Raw genomic sequence first — 14,248 nt, 5'->3', positions numbered from 1 at the left:
GTTGTCTAACATCTTAGTCCATGTCCACAATAGTAGGACAACATTTTTAAAAAGGTTTTGTGTCAATGTGGGTTCAATTCACACTGGTATTTTCAGAAAATGTTCTTTTGCTTTTCACATTGACATGCCAGAACAGCAGGAAACAGTTAAATCTCTGCCTCCTCCTGGGGCTGATGATGGCTGCATCTAGGGCAAGTGGTTGAAAGGATACTCCATTGTGACAGACAAATAACAGTTACTGTGTTTACACCCTTACTCTGTTGTTTCCTGCTCTCCATTATCACCTATTTTTAGCATTTCTGTACAATCCAACACAGTTCAGGTGGTCTCATGGTTACATTTTTATACCTCCACGCCAGTGACAGCCATGGCCGGAGGCATTATTTTTTTAAGGTTGTCCATCCCTCCTACATGGGCTCTTTGTGGGGGTTGAACTCCTCATGGTAGGAGTGGCCACTTGGCTGACGAATTAGTCTGCCACAGATCCTGCGGACCCACAGAGAGTCATCAACAGCGAATCAATCACAGAGTCCAGCCTCTTGTGTCTCTTGTCCAACAAGTCGTCCAGATTCTTAGCTTGTTTGACTGTGCATCCCACCCTCATAAACCCGATATCTCCAGAGCACAAATTTTCTCAAAGCTGGCACAAACATCCACTTCGACTGAAGGATGAACTGATTCGATTTTGGTCGTCAAAGGTCAAAATTCACTCATGAACATGATATCTCCAGGGCTTAAAGTACTCCGGCGTGGCGCCGGATTTCCGGCTTAACGGACATTTCTAGTATTTTTATTTTTTTATTTTTTTGTGGCAACAACTTGGTATAAGTTAGCATTTAATGAATCATCTTCTGATGTTCAGCGAAGCACGTTGGTAGTTCCATCAATAGTATAGTGTTATCAAACTCAGCTGGCCAATAAGAGCTGAGTGGGGAGGGTCTAAAAATGGCATGTACACACACACACACACACGGACAGGGTTTCAACCCACACTACTTTAACAGCAGGAAATGAAGGTCAACTTTTTAAACTTAGGGGCAATGTGCAATACTTGGGGATGTTGGGGCAGGGGGTATATATTTGTCTTCTTAAAGGGCCAGTGTGTAATATTTGGCATGGTTTATTGTAAATCTGAATCTGAATCTGAATATTCTACCCATTAATATGTTTATATAAGTGTATAATCGCTATAAAATAAAATTCGTTTGGTTTTCGTAGCCTTATAATTATGCTTTTATGTATATATATAGCAAGGGCCTTGCTTTAGAGAGGTCGCCATCTTGCGCCGCCATGTATGTACGGCAGACCAAGCGGACAATCCAGCCAGCCAGAGAACGCGTTTCACGTGTATAAATGAACCAACAAAGACAGCGGAAGGAAGGAAGAAGGAGGAGGAAACAGCAGAGAGTGTTAGTAGTTCGTCGATAGAGAGTAGTGAAAAGTTTTTTTAGTTATAAAGTTTGCGAATGGACCACACTTACCACGCAACAGGAGAGAATGAACCCGAACCGTCATCTGCGAGGAAAAGAAGACGCAACTTCACCCCTTGTGATGCACTCTCTGCGGCGCTTTTCCTCCTGGTGATATATCTCCCCAATGATGGTAGCAGTAGCACCAAATCCCATTCTGTGCATTCAGCCTCTCTTCTCGCCCGCTCAGCATCAAACACATGGAGTTCCTCATCTGTGTGCTCCGGCTCAAACAGGTATGGCTCTGGGTCTGTGTCCGCTACAAGAAACTCTTCAAAATCGCGTTCAAAGTCGTCCATTGCAGCTACTATAGTCCAGAGATATTGCTAGGCTAAATAAACAGCTGAGCTCTGTTTACCGACTACGCTGTCAGTCAGTGTGCGGGCTGGAGATTGGTGAAGCAGAGAGGGGAGGGGGTGCCCGCTAGGTATGGTAAACAAGTATGTGTGTATGAAGTGTGTCTGTTAGGCTAGAAGAGTCAGCGTTTGGGACGGAGTCTTTTACCCCCTGGAGTGTTACCGGAGTGCTCAAATAAACTGGCCTTTTTCCCGAATGCTCCTCTGGTCTCCTGCTCGTGAGGGATTCATTACAATATCGTAACATGGTTTAGATTTCTAAATAAATATTCACCTCGTCGCTAGATAGACTCGTCTGCGCAAGGCTTTTTGTCCCTACGAGGCCACCGTCATTTACCCGACGGGAGGGGTGAGCGAGTGAGCCCTGCAATCTAGAATTTGACCACTGATGTCACTGTTTTCAACCCATTTTACACACTGGCCCTTTAATTTATATGTTGTCTGTATATGTGGTGGCTGTGTGACGGTGGACAGTCTCTCGCAGGTCCAAAACAAATTTCTTCTAAGGAAGACAATAAAGATCTTATCTTATCTTACTTCTAAGCACATGTTGTTTAGGTGTCCCTCACAGCCTCATATTCAAATAAGTGTTGGCGAATGTGCAACAGAAATGAACAATTGAACTGTGCTTGAATGATTAGCTTGTATTAGCTTGACCGCTAGCTATCGGACACTGAGAGAAAACAGCATGCCATGCAGTGTTTCCCATATATGCAGCTAGCAGCGGTGCACCGCTGCTGCTGAAATATGACCGCTGCTGCTGATTTTTTTTTTTTCCGTCTTAGCGCTTTAACCATTATTATTTTCATAAACTAAAAAGTCATATTATTTTGAGCAACGGACACTTCATATAATAACATAACAATATACTATTTATGGTGTTATGTCATCGTGTTATTTCTGTCTCTACATGGTCATGCGTTGACAGTTCTCCTCTGCTCTCTGTATCGTGCACGGCGGAGTTACGCCACACACACAGGTAAGCACGCTAGAGTGGCTCGGGCCGCATTTTCCTGAACAAACCAGACCCAAGCGCAGCGCAGTTTGTCAGCTGACTAAGTTATTGTTATGGACAGTGTGTAAATAACCATCAACAGACTGCTGTTACGCACAGACAAACACGCTGCTCGCACAGCAGCGCAGCACGGCACTCATTTGGTCCTGAGCTTGTGTTGCGTTCAGGTGTTGTCACGTAAATAACAACTTCCAGCACTTAAATAAGTCATAGCACAAAACAGCAGCATGTCATGTGACTTTTTACTTTTATTATGTTCAATAAAATTGTATGTTCCTAAATCTTGAGACACCTCATATATAAGCTAGACAGACATTTCACCTGCTCATACTGTGCACACATGTACTGTATGTACTTAGTCCTAAAGAGCCCTTCTGGTGCCAGTAGATACATAGAAACATCCCAGCAGGCTGTGCTTTGCAAGCATACAAAAAAGTTTCATGCATGTGAAAATTATTTTTCATGCGTGTGCTTCACCTCCACTGCTACAACTCCATCCTAGGGGAAACACTGCTGTGTGCATTTTGTGCAACAGGTGGATGTGGTAGTCTACTGGTAGAGTAGTGAGAGAGCCAAGTAGCGCTGAAGTAGAGTTGAGCAGGGCAGAGAGATGGAGGCAAAATATATTAAACCTGGTGTTAATACAGCAGAACTGGAGAGAGGGGTGAAAAATAAAAATAAGTGGAGGTGGGCATGGCTCGAGGAGGGCACAAAATTATAGACGTCCTCTTCCGAGGACGATTGCCAGAGATTGCTGCTGTGCAAAAGATGTACATTGCAACCTCACAAAGCATGTTTTTGGCCATAACTCAAGAATTCATCTGCAAATTATGGCACAATTTCACACAAATATCCAATTATGAAGTGATGGCATTTAATATCCAAAAGCTCAAAGGTCATCATCACTGTTTCATCATAATGTTCTGCAAAAATATTTCTCTGGCCATTATTCAATGCCGTAACTCAGGAACAGAAGGGGAGACATTTCGTTAAATACTGAATAGATGACACTAATCTTGGGTGCCCACCTTGGAATTGTGCTGATTGTAGATCATCTGTGCTGCTGGGTTGAAGATGTGTGTTAGGCATCCATGTTTTAGAATATGTACCTAATTCTATATTTGAGGCATTGTCAGCTGTCATGGCTACATATGAGTCTTGACAGACATGGATGTAAATTGCAACCGCAACTTGACTGATTGCCGAGGGCACACAACTGCAAGGCTGTAATACCAGCTCTTCACGTTTTTTAGATGACTACACAAGTATCCATTTCATCTGTTAACCATTGATCCTTGATTAAATTGATAAAATCACAGGTTTATTCCTCAGTGTTAAAAAATAGATACAGATCCATTTTAGCTCCTGAGGTCTGTTCCAAGAACCTGCTTTACTGAGTAATCTGGAACAGCTCGTTACCTCAGACCTTGTTTCAGACTTAAGGAGGTTTCACATTTTACTCAACAGATTTATCCAGATTACTCAGTATAGCGGGTTCTTGGAACAGTGTCCTGTATTGTGAGAACAATATCTCAACGTATAAAATGATTGCTCTCAGAGATATTGCCGAGATATGGCTTCTTAACATTACTGTGATTTAGTATGTTTTCAGGTATAGTTTTGTAATATTTTTGTAATAGTGTTTCAGATTTCTGCACTATAGGAGGCTCAGTGTGGAGGTCGGCTTGTTGAGGAAACCATGCATTTGCAGTAATGTGGGCATTGCCTTAGGAAGCGATAGCCCCTAATCAACACATTAGGGCAAATAAACCTGATAAAGCCCCTCTTCAGAGCTGTGTCCTGTCAACACAAACATACTGATTACATGCAGATGTAGTTCCTGTAAATTGTAGATCACGCCTGGCCTCATAATGCCTCTAATATAAAGCTGGATTTAAAGTTGATGTAAGGACTTAATGGGAGGCCCACCATACATTACCTAAGGTGCATGTTTTGATTTTTAGTTCAACAATGGATTTCAAATGCTGATGGCACCCTGGCTAGACTAGATGGGTGAACCATACGTAGTCCTGCTATACGTATACGTTTAACTGTACAGGAGTTGTGTGTGTGTGTGTGTGTGTGTGTGTCCCATTATGTATTGGCATTTAATTACTGACATACCCTACAGAAAAATGCGTGTGAATGCTGACAGCTGAAATAGAGTTTTGAAGTGGGGTCGTATGAGGTACTTAAATATAATCAGTGTATTGCCTTCAGTAGATGGCAGTCGAGGCACCCCCAGTGTGGATAGCAGGCAGGAGTCCCACCAGGGATGCTCAGCAGTACATTTCTGTGGATGGGGGTTGATATCAAAATGTTCATAGCCACCTTAAAAGAGGCATACCTAATAAAATCAATCTCAGTCCAAGTGGATGCTATATTTAAGATTTTTTTCACCTCACCATCAGACAGCCCTTTTCTTTGGCACTACATTTTCTCAACTGTAAAACCTCTGTATTACTGTGCCGCCACGGCTACGCTCTGTATTACTCCACAGCTCAGCTGTTTGGGTCACAAAGTGCTGTTGCGAGACCAGATGGAAAAGAAACTTTACTTTTGTAAATTACCAGTATTTCAAACATGGCTCATGCTTGTGTTTTTTCAGGCTGTTGAAACAAAAAAAGCCCCACTCACCACATACATTTCACTGTATTCTGTTAATTGACATTGATCTTCGACATCTGTGGCTAGTTGCAGTCAATTTGGATATCATCTCTATTCTCTCTGTTATTCCAGCTTAGTTTGCCTCTACAAGCAGCCAACGCTAATATGTTGATTAGGTAAACATAGCCCATGAAACTTTGGTTGTCTAATAATCAGTCATCATACAATAACATGTACTGAGAGCCAAGAACATTGAAGACAATTTGTCATAAGCCCCGTCTGGTCTGGGACATTTTTAACAATTTATCTTTGAAAAATAAAATAAGGTCCACAAGACACTGGCATTCAGTAAGACAGGGAACTCTGGATGGTTGGTGATGCAGAGGTTGCAGACTGTTTCTGAAGTGCTGGCATCCTCTGATTCAGAAAGATCCTGAAGTTGTGTTTCAAGTCCCACTCATGGCAGCAGTAGCTCTTTGGGTCCGTCGGCATCATTTACAGTACACACATCTGCACCACCAGGTAACTTGTGGTCTTTCTTGGGCTCCACTTTCCACAGAGATTGCTCCCCGTACATTCTCCCTCTGTAAACGTTCTTCTTCTCTATACTTCGGTTCGTAAAGGTTTTTCCATCTCCATAGTGAACGTCACTTCATCGTCGCTGTCATGATCACTCAATTTGACTTGTTTTTGTTGTCTCTTTCATAAACTGCTGACCGTCTGACCCAAACAGCTGAGCTGTGGAGTAATACAGTACTCGGCAGTGGTGGCACAGTAATAATGAAGTTTAACAGTTGAGAAAATGTAGTGCCAAAGAAACGGGCTGTCTGAAGACGAGGTAAAGCGGTGAAAAAAATCTTCAACATAGCGTCCACTTAGAGTGATAGTGATTGTTAGATGAGTCTCTTTTAAGATGGCTACAATACACTTGGATATCAACCCCCATCCACAGCAGTGTATTGTTGAACTTCCGTGGTAGGACCCGTGCCTGCTATTCCAAACTGGGTGTGCGCCGACTGCCATCGACTGAAGGTAATACAATGATTATAGATAAGTACCTCATACAACCCCCTTAAAAAATCTCAAACTCCAGCGCATAAGATTTTGACATTTGAATGGTGTCTGTAGCTGAAAGTATGCAGAAGTAATGGTTGATTGAAAAACGTGTGGGAGAAGTGTGATTCCTCGTTAGGTGCTGGACACGCACACATGGTCACCATTTGTGATCAGATCATTGTGATTATAAACAAGCTGATGAGGCTGCTTGGAGGAGTTTGGTTGCGCAGACCTTGACCACAGTTTGAGAGTTTGTAGTTTTCCCTGCTGTGGTGACAGTAGAGTTGAGAACAGTCTCCACCTGCCTGGCAACCCTTTACTACTCGTCAGTCAGTCAGCAGAGCTGTCAGCTCCTACTGACAGGCCACCTCGCTCAATCCCTGACTCCCTGCCTCCTCCTCCTCTTTCCTTCACCTTGTGATCTACAATAGATTCCTCTCTGTCTTTGACTGCCTGTCTGTCTGTGTGTCACCGCTGAAATCAGCTCTGCTTCCTCACTTCGTGCTTCCTCTCTGTTATCTCTTTTTCACACTCTCGCTGTCTATCTCTCCCCTCTCGCTTATGCCTTACATTCGTTTTCCCCCTATTACCTTATCCCATCCCATCCCCGCTCCCCCTCCTCCCTCCATCTGCTGCATGTTTACGTGTCCTCAGTCGACTGCGCTGGTGCAACTGTGAGTCCCCTTCCCCTCCCCCCCCTGCAGCAGCAGACCTTATTTACACTCCTGCTAAACAAGCCCAAGGGAGAGCATGATCCCGGATGACACGCACTCAGCTCGCAACACATCCTTAACAAGCCATAAAGAAAAGAAGAGAAAGACACATGAGATAAAAATCTCTGCTTCTGTCTCCGGGCTGTGTGTCCATGAGTGCAGAGAAGACCTGAGAGTGAAGGCAGTGATTAAAGGGAAGCAGCAATTAACAGGCCAGGGCTGCAGAGGTGTTTAAGAGTTGTGAGCCCCTATTTTGCCAGCTCAATAAATGAGGAGTTGTTAGGAGTAATTAGCGCTCCAGCGACTGCAATGCACACCAATGGGAGCCAGTCTGAGGCCTTGTGCACACACACAGACACGGGCAAGGGCGTAGGTTTTGTTTCAATGCCGAGGAGGGGGGCACATATGAAATGGGGGGTCAGGGTCCCCCAACAGAGAGACACTTTATTTCCTGAATTCTGGTGATTTTTTTTTTATGCACCAATTGGTGGTGTTGGTCTTTAATTTTGTCAGAACAAAAATCCTCTGCCACTTAAATGTTTTTTTTGGGGGGGGGGGGGGGGGGGGGGGAAAGGCACATGTTCTAAATGTTGCAGGGGATGTGTCTCCTGTGTCCCGGCTGAAATCATAATATATCTATGTACACAGGCATTTTGTGTTTTGGCCCTCTGTCCACACACCAGCTGTGTTTTAGGTCACTGAGAATGGATATTTCGCAAAACTCTGTCCATGTCAAGATTTTCAGAAATTTTGTTTTTAGTGTTGACATAAACCAGGGAAAAAAACTTTTTGACTTGAGTGTGAACCTTTTTCTCCTTTAGGAGGCATCACAAATAAGGCGACATTTGGTGTAATAGGCTACGTGAGAAATAGTGCTGGGTTTAACCCAACTAACAGGACTTGAGGAACAGAGGCTCAGAATTTGCTACAGAGGTTACTGATCGATGTAGCCTTCTGATGATAGCTTTTCTTAAGGCTTCTGATTGATCTTTTTTTTATGCCTCTACGCTACTGTGACCAGTTACTGTGACCTCAAAGAAACATGTTTTTGGCATAACGTAGGAATTCCAAAACTAATTATGACCAAATTTCACAAAAATGTGTAACAGGATAAAATGATGAAGTGATGACATTTTGTATCCAAAATCTCAAAGGTCAGTTTCACTGGGACATTATAATATAATTTATTTTTAAACTTTTCTGGCCATCATTCAATGCCATAACTCAGGAACAGAAGGGGAGACATTTAGTCAGATACTGTCCATCTTGAAACTGTGCTAACTGTATAGATCTTCTGTGCTGCTGGGTTGAAGATGTGTGTGAAGCATCCATGTTTTAGAATTTGTAGTTTCTTTGCAGCAACACCCATATTTGAAGCATTGTCAACTGTCATGGCTATATAAGAGTCTGGACAGACAGACATGGATGTAAATTGCAACTTGACTGGTTCTTGGAGGCACACATCTGTTTAGTAGGAATTCTGTTTTCATCTTTGCATGGCTTTAGGGTTACGGTTATACCGCTGCCTGTTGGGCTAGCATGCTTTTGACAGTGCTTCAATTGTGTTTGGAATTTTTGTTTGGATGTGGATTTTGTTATAGTAGTGCTTGTGTGGATGGAATTTTTTTTTTTAGAACAAAGAAGGGGAAAATCCCAGTTAACCAAATTATCCGTGTCTGTGCAGACTGGCCTTAAGAAAAGGAGAAGATGAAAAACTCCTGGTCTGAAATATATGGCCAAACCAAACCTTTATTGTCAGTTGCATCTTCATTTCCTTCTCTTATTGAATAAAACATGGTCTGTTTTGTGCTGGATAGCTTTCTGAGTTGTATGTTCTCTGTATTGCAGACATACAGCTCCTTGCAAGATGTCCTGGTGTCATTTGGACGGAGGGTTTTGTGCTACCCACTTTACAGACACTTTGGTATGGTCTCTGCGGCCATTCATGACACGACTAAGATTCTGCAGTCAGGTGAGTCACATAGAAGAACCCCCCACACACAAACACACACATTGTGAGTGAAGCTGCTAGAAGGACATCTTGACTTTGCAGCAGTATGCTTTTGTTGTACATTGTTGAGTAGAAGCAGCCTGCTGGACAGAAAGAATTTGGAGAAAATTGTTCATGAGCATACTGTGTGTTTGAAAGTAATATTCCTCCAGCTAAGCAGGAGAGCAGCCCCACTCCCACCTCCTCGGGGAGAGAAATGTGGATTTGTCGAGAACGGATTGTTGACTTTGATATCTCAAAGCCCAGAGTAATCTTTAAATCAAAAGTCCCCACGGACAGATGAAACTCTGCAGTGTAAACACACTCAGGATGTGTGAGGGCTGAGATTATCCAGCTTGTGATGACTTTAACGCCGGTAAATGACAGCAAATTAAAGGCCTTTTAAGCACCAGATTAGCATTTCCGTGCCTCATTAAGTAGGAAGATGAGTTGATCGGGAGAGCCAGGGAAACAGCAGTTGGAGTCACTCTTACCCATCACCTTCTTTCTCTTAGCTCGGAAAACATTTTATCACGTTCTCATGTTGAGCCTTGAAATCATACATCATTATTTTGTTTTGTTTGTTTTTTGTTTTCCAAAAACAGCCAACCGACAAGACGCTCTGTCTCTCATTTGTGTCAATTTATTAAGGGGAAAAAAGCAAATTATTTCACTATTGTTTTTCACTCACGACTCATAACCCTCTTTATTTGCAAGCATTAGGGAAGTCTGAGTAATAGAGCTTTTCCTTAATGAACTGTAACACTACAGTAATTCAGCCCGGCGTGTGTCTGAGGGTGTGTTTGCTCCCAGCGTTACTCTACACACTAATTAATTTGTCAGGATAAAGCGAATGGAAATGCACGCTCCATTTTTGAAGCACTTCATTTAAGTGGCCGTGAAAGCAAACATTCATAGGTATTAGCAAAACAAACCCATTAACGGCAGCGCACAGGTTAAGGCCTCCGAGGAAATGTTATCCGGGGGTAAATATTTGAACAGCCCTCAGGAAGCAGGTGGAGGAGCTCCTTGAGAATAACTTGCCACACTGCCGAAGTGGCTGTTACTTATGAGCTACTGGGCAGGTACAGAGGAGCGGAGGGGCCCTGGAGTTAAGAAGTGTGGATGAAGACCTCTGGGTTGTGCTGCTGTCATGTTTGCACTGACAGGACAAGACATGGAATGTCAGATGTGGTCCTTAGTTACAGATCTATCCACCATGCATCTCTGCTCAAATTCATTCAGGCACATTTAGCATTGGTCATGCAATTTCTTCTGGAATTCTGAGAGGGCAGGGAAAGTTTGGGAATTGAATTATAGGTCAAATAAGCACTCTGACCTAGTTATGGAAAATCAAGGAAGAGTGATTACATTTTACAACCAGAGCAGGGTGTGAACACTTTAGGTTCAGGGAACTGATGGGCTGTTATTACATGAGATGCGTGGACTGTGTGTGTGCATGTGAGTGCGTGCATGTGCGTTTGTGTGCGTGTGTGTGTGTGTGTGTGTGTGTGTGTGTGTGTGTGTGAGAATGAGAGAGAGACAGAGAAAAAAAGGAAAAGTATGAATGAAAGGGAAAGTTACAGAAGAAAGTTGCTGATATTAAATGGTACATTATGTGCATTCATTTAAACCACATGTGCCGAACTAGATAATTAAGCTGCACTGCAGTAGATTTAAATGTCACTGGGCGCTGCTGTCATGGCTGAATTGCCCTGGAACATTAGACCTAGCACCGGATGATGAAGTGCCTCTTTTGCCTTTAATGCAAATCATCATCATCGTCATCATCATCATCATCAGTAGTGGCAAAACCAGACAAATGCAGAACTCGTTCGGCTCCTTTTCCTGACTTCCAAAAGCAGCCTCCGTCTTGCTCTCAGAAGCTGAAAAGTGAGAAGAGAGAATATGATTCTCATTATTTCATCCGAGCCAAGAAGCTGTCACATTTCTGGAAGTTAGTATCACCTATATTATTTATTTTATCAATGGAACCACGAGCCCAGGCAGTAAGTCTGTTTTTAGTCATTAAATGAAAAAGATTATATTCTACGCATCAATTTCTCTCTTTGCAGATGACGTACTTTTATTCAGAGGTACAATAGTCCTTCCTTGGTATTTATTACCGTTTCCTTTCTTTGAAGTTAAAGAATCAACTAGACACTGGTATAAACCACAATATTCCCAAAGTTCCTTATTTCATATATCTTGGAAAAGGTATTGATTCCTCTTAAGAGCAAACTGTAAGAAAGAATTGAGCTTAAATAATGGGCACTGTTCAAAGACATCTGTATAGAGTGTGACCTATCCAATTCCCTATCTTTACAACAGTGCAATAAAAAGGGGAGACCCTTTGAAACAGAAGATATTTGGTGTAATACTAAAAATGTCATCAGTGGGGGTCCAAGTGACACGAGACACATCTCATATTATGTAGTTGTTTACATAATATAACAAAGATTCCAATCTAGATGAACATTGATGTTGATGCCCTCATTTCTTTTGGGAATAAAGTCATTTGACTTTGCTGCCTCTGCAGTTTTTTGGAATTTCTGCATTCCTGTGGAGAACACACAGCAGACATTGTGTTTTGGTCCACTTCACACCCACTACTACATTGCACTATGCAAGCCTGCTCACACAGCAGCTATGAAGGAATTACTGTTGTACATTTGAATTGCACATTCTTCCCCACTCATTGGATAACCTGCCCTTGCCTAATTAACAGGCCTTGCTCACTTCTTTTGGGCTTCTCACCAAGAATATCAGTGTTGAACTGAGAGCAACCTTTTCCTCTGATTTCATACAAACTCATGAATCTTCCCTGTGAAAAATAAGTCAGATCTTGGAAGCCAGTTTGTTTTTGCCTGACACGATCCAAGTCTTGAATTTGAGGGCAGAGTTCCCTGCATACGATCCCATTCTTAAATGAGAACCAAATGTTTGTGTAAGGTTTTCCTCACTGCGAGTGCGCTGTTTATTTTGATTGGGTTGGAATGTCTCTGGACAATGCCAACCAGCTTCACAGCAGTGGATAGGAGCATTTTCTCTTGCCCTCAGTGGATCCTTGGCCACATCATAAGGCTATTTATACGCCCGATTGGAGGGAGAAGTGCTGTGGCAGTTTGGCTTGTTGTATGCTTCAGGGAAAAGTCATTTGTCAGAATAACAAATGGAGATTCTATGTGGTGCATTTGTGGTGTTGAAAGCTGCAGTGTGCTAGCTAAAGTGATCTTGGAGCATGTTTCCAAAGTGCAGGTGTTGACCATAAACCATGTCATATACATCGTAACAGAAAGCTCCCACCATTGAATTGATTAATATGTTTGATAGTTTACAGACTTTGGTTAGCAGATGATTTATTTAATTCATGATTAAGTTTGAGTTATTGATTGCATACTGCATTACATGCTGAAAGATACCACAAGGAATCCCGTGCACATAAAATCCACATTGACTTAAGACAGCTGAAATTGAGTAAAATAAAGTTCCTATTTAAGTCTGCTTTAAAACAGTTTGGTTCCTTTTGCTTTTTTAAGTGTTAATGTTAATAACTGTGCATTGAAGGCAAACAACCATGTTGCAGTAATTCTAGTAAAGATATTTTGTATTATCAGCATGACAGTAACACCCTGACTCAATATTTTAACAATTCATTTATATTTGTGTTAGTGTACTATACAGTGTTGTGTAATTGTGGTGTGTGTGAACAATACCATAAGCTTTGTTTGCGCTATTAATTTAAGCTGTAAGTTGTTGGCTATGCAGACGTCTGGAAAAGGGAAAAAAAAAACGGCAGAATTTAAAAATACACCCTCCTCCTGCAGCTCTACCCTCTCTGTCCTAAACCCCTCCCACCAGAAGACCACGGACATATGCACATGCTTCATACAGTATCCCAGTGTTTCCCATACATTGACTTATTTACACCTCGCTCACTTCTGCTGTAGACTGCTCCACCAGGAGGAGAGTGGACAGCAGCTCTGCAAACGGACATTCGATCAGGCAGCTTGAATTCAGCCTACGCAGACCCCCCAGCACTGAGCGTCACAGTGGGCTGGTGGCCGGCAACAGCACTTGGTCTAACCTGTGTAATGGCAGCAACAGAAAGTTTGCTGACCTGCAAGAAGTCGGGGCTGCCTATGAGGTTTGCGCTGGCTGGTCTCAGGTATTGTAGCCAATGGCTGGGGGCCCATCTCTGGAGCTGCTACCCACAGCCTCCCAGCGAGGTGGTCTTCAGCAGCGGGGAGTGAGGCAGAGGACATACTGTGATTTGATGCTGTAGCTAAAGTTAGCTACATAAATGGGAAGTTGAAGTGGCAGATGTAAACTAGTAGCAACATTTTCTTTCCATCTCTCAAACGCTTTGCTGGAATTGACGCTTGTTTGATTTTTTTTTTTATTGTCAGGCTCTCTTTCAGACTGTTTTGAGAAGTATGTCTCCCTTTTTTGGGTTGCTTTGCAGTGAGGCAGTTGTTGCCAGTGCTGGAATAGCAACTTTTTCTGCAGGATTCTCTGTCACTGGATCAGGCTTTCACCATCTGAAGGGACATGCATGCACATTTGCATTTGTAGAACAGCCAATAGGAATGCCCTCTCTTTGAAATGACCTGTGATTGGCCAAATCCTGAAAACAGAGCCACGCGGAGGTGCAGAAGTCTGATTGTCTCTCAGTCCACCTGAATTACTCTACACTTAAAAGTTTGTGACAGGATTTTTGCACAATCATGACCAAATGAAACTGCCTACCCCAGCTTTAAGGTATCACTTCACCCACATCCCCAAAGCGCAAATTTTTCCTAACAACCATATATGTGGTATCTAACTATGCAGATAGTTGAGGTTTTATGTGCTAAGGTTTTAAGATATTCATTTTGATTTGTGCTTCCCCAACCCAATCCTATAGTGGTGACTGGAATCTTGTTTATGGTGCTCAAAGCAACAAAAAATTGAGTTTCAAAAAACACACAAATAGATCTTCTTTGGCAGCAGACATTTGCATTATCTCGCAAACGGTTCTGTTTGAGCACAAGCCTAGTGGT

At 42.6% G+C, this 14,248-nt stretch overlaps 1 protein-coding gene across 2 annotated transcripts in view; it reads left to right on the top strand.

Annotated features, from left to right (window-relative positions):
* shq1 (SHQ1, H/ACA ribonucleoprotein assembly factor) overlaps positions 1 to 14,248 on the top strand; it is a 49,481-nt gene that overhangs the window by 21,057 nt on the left and 14,176 nt on the right. For both annotated transcript variants that reach the window (XM_033627809.2, XM_033627808.2), the window contains exon 10: positions 9,065 to 9,188. In XM_033627809.2, coding sequence (XP_033483700.2) covers positions 9,065 to 9,188 — 124 coding nt within the window. The remainder of the gene's footprint in view (positions 1 to 9,064; positions 9,189 to 14,248) is intronic.

The sequence above is a fragment of the Epinephelus lanceolatus genome, chromosome 1 (assembly GCF_041903045.1).
Source record: "Epinephelus lanceolatus isolate andai-2023 chromosome 1, ASM4190304v1, whole genome shotgun sequence".
Taxonomy (NCBI): Eukaryota; Metazoa; Chordata; class Actinopteri; order Perciformes; family Serranidae; genus Epinephelus; species Epinephelus lanceolatus.
This window is presented reverse-complemented; position numbering and strand designations above follow the sequence as displayed.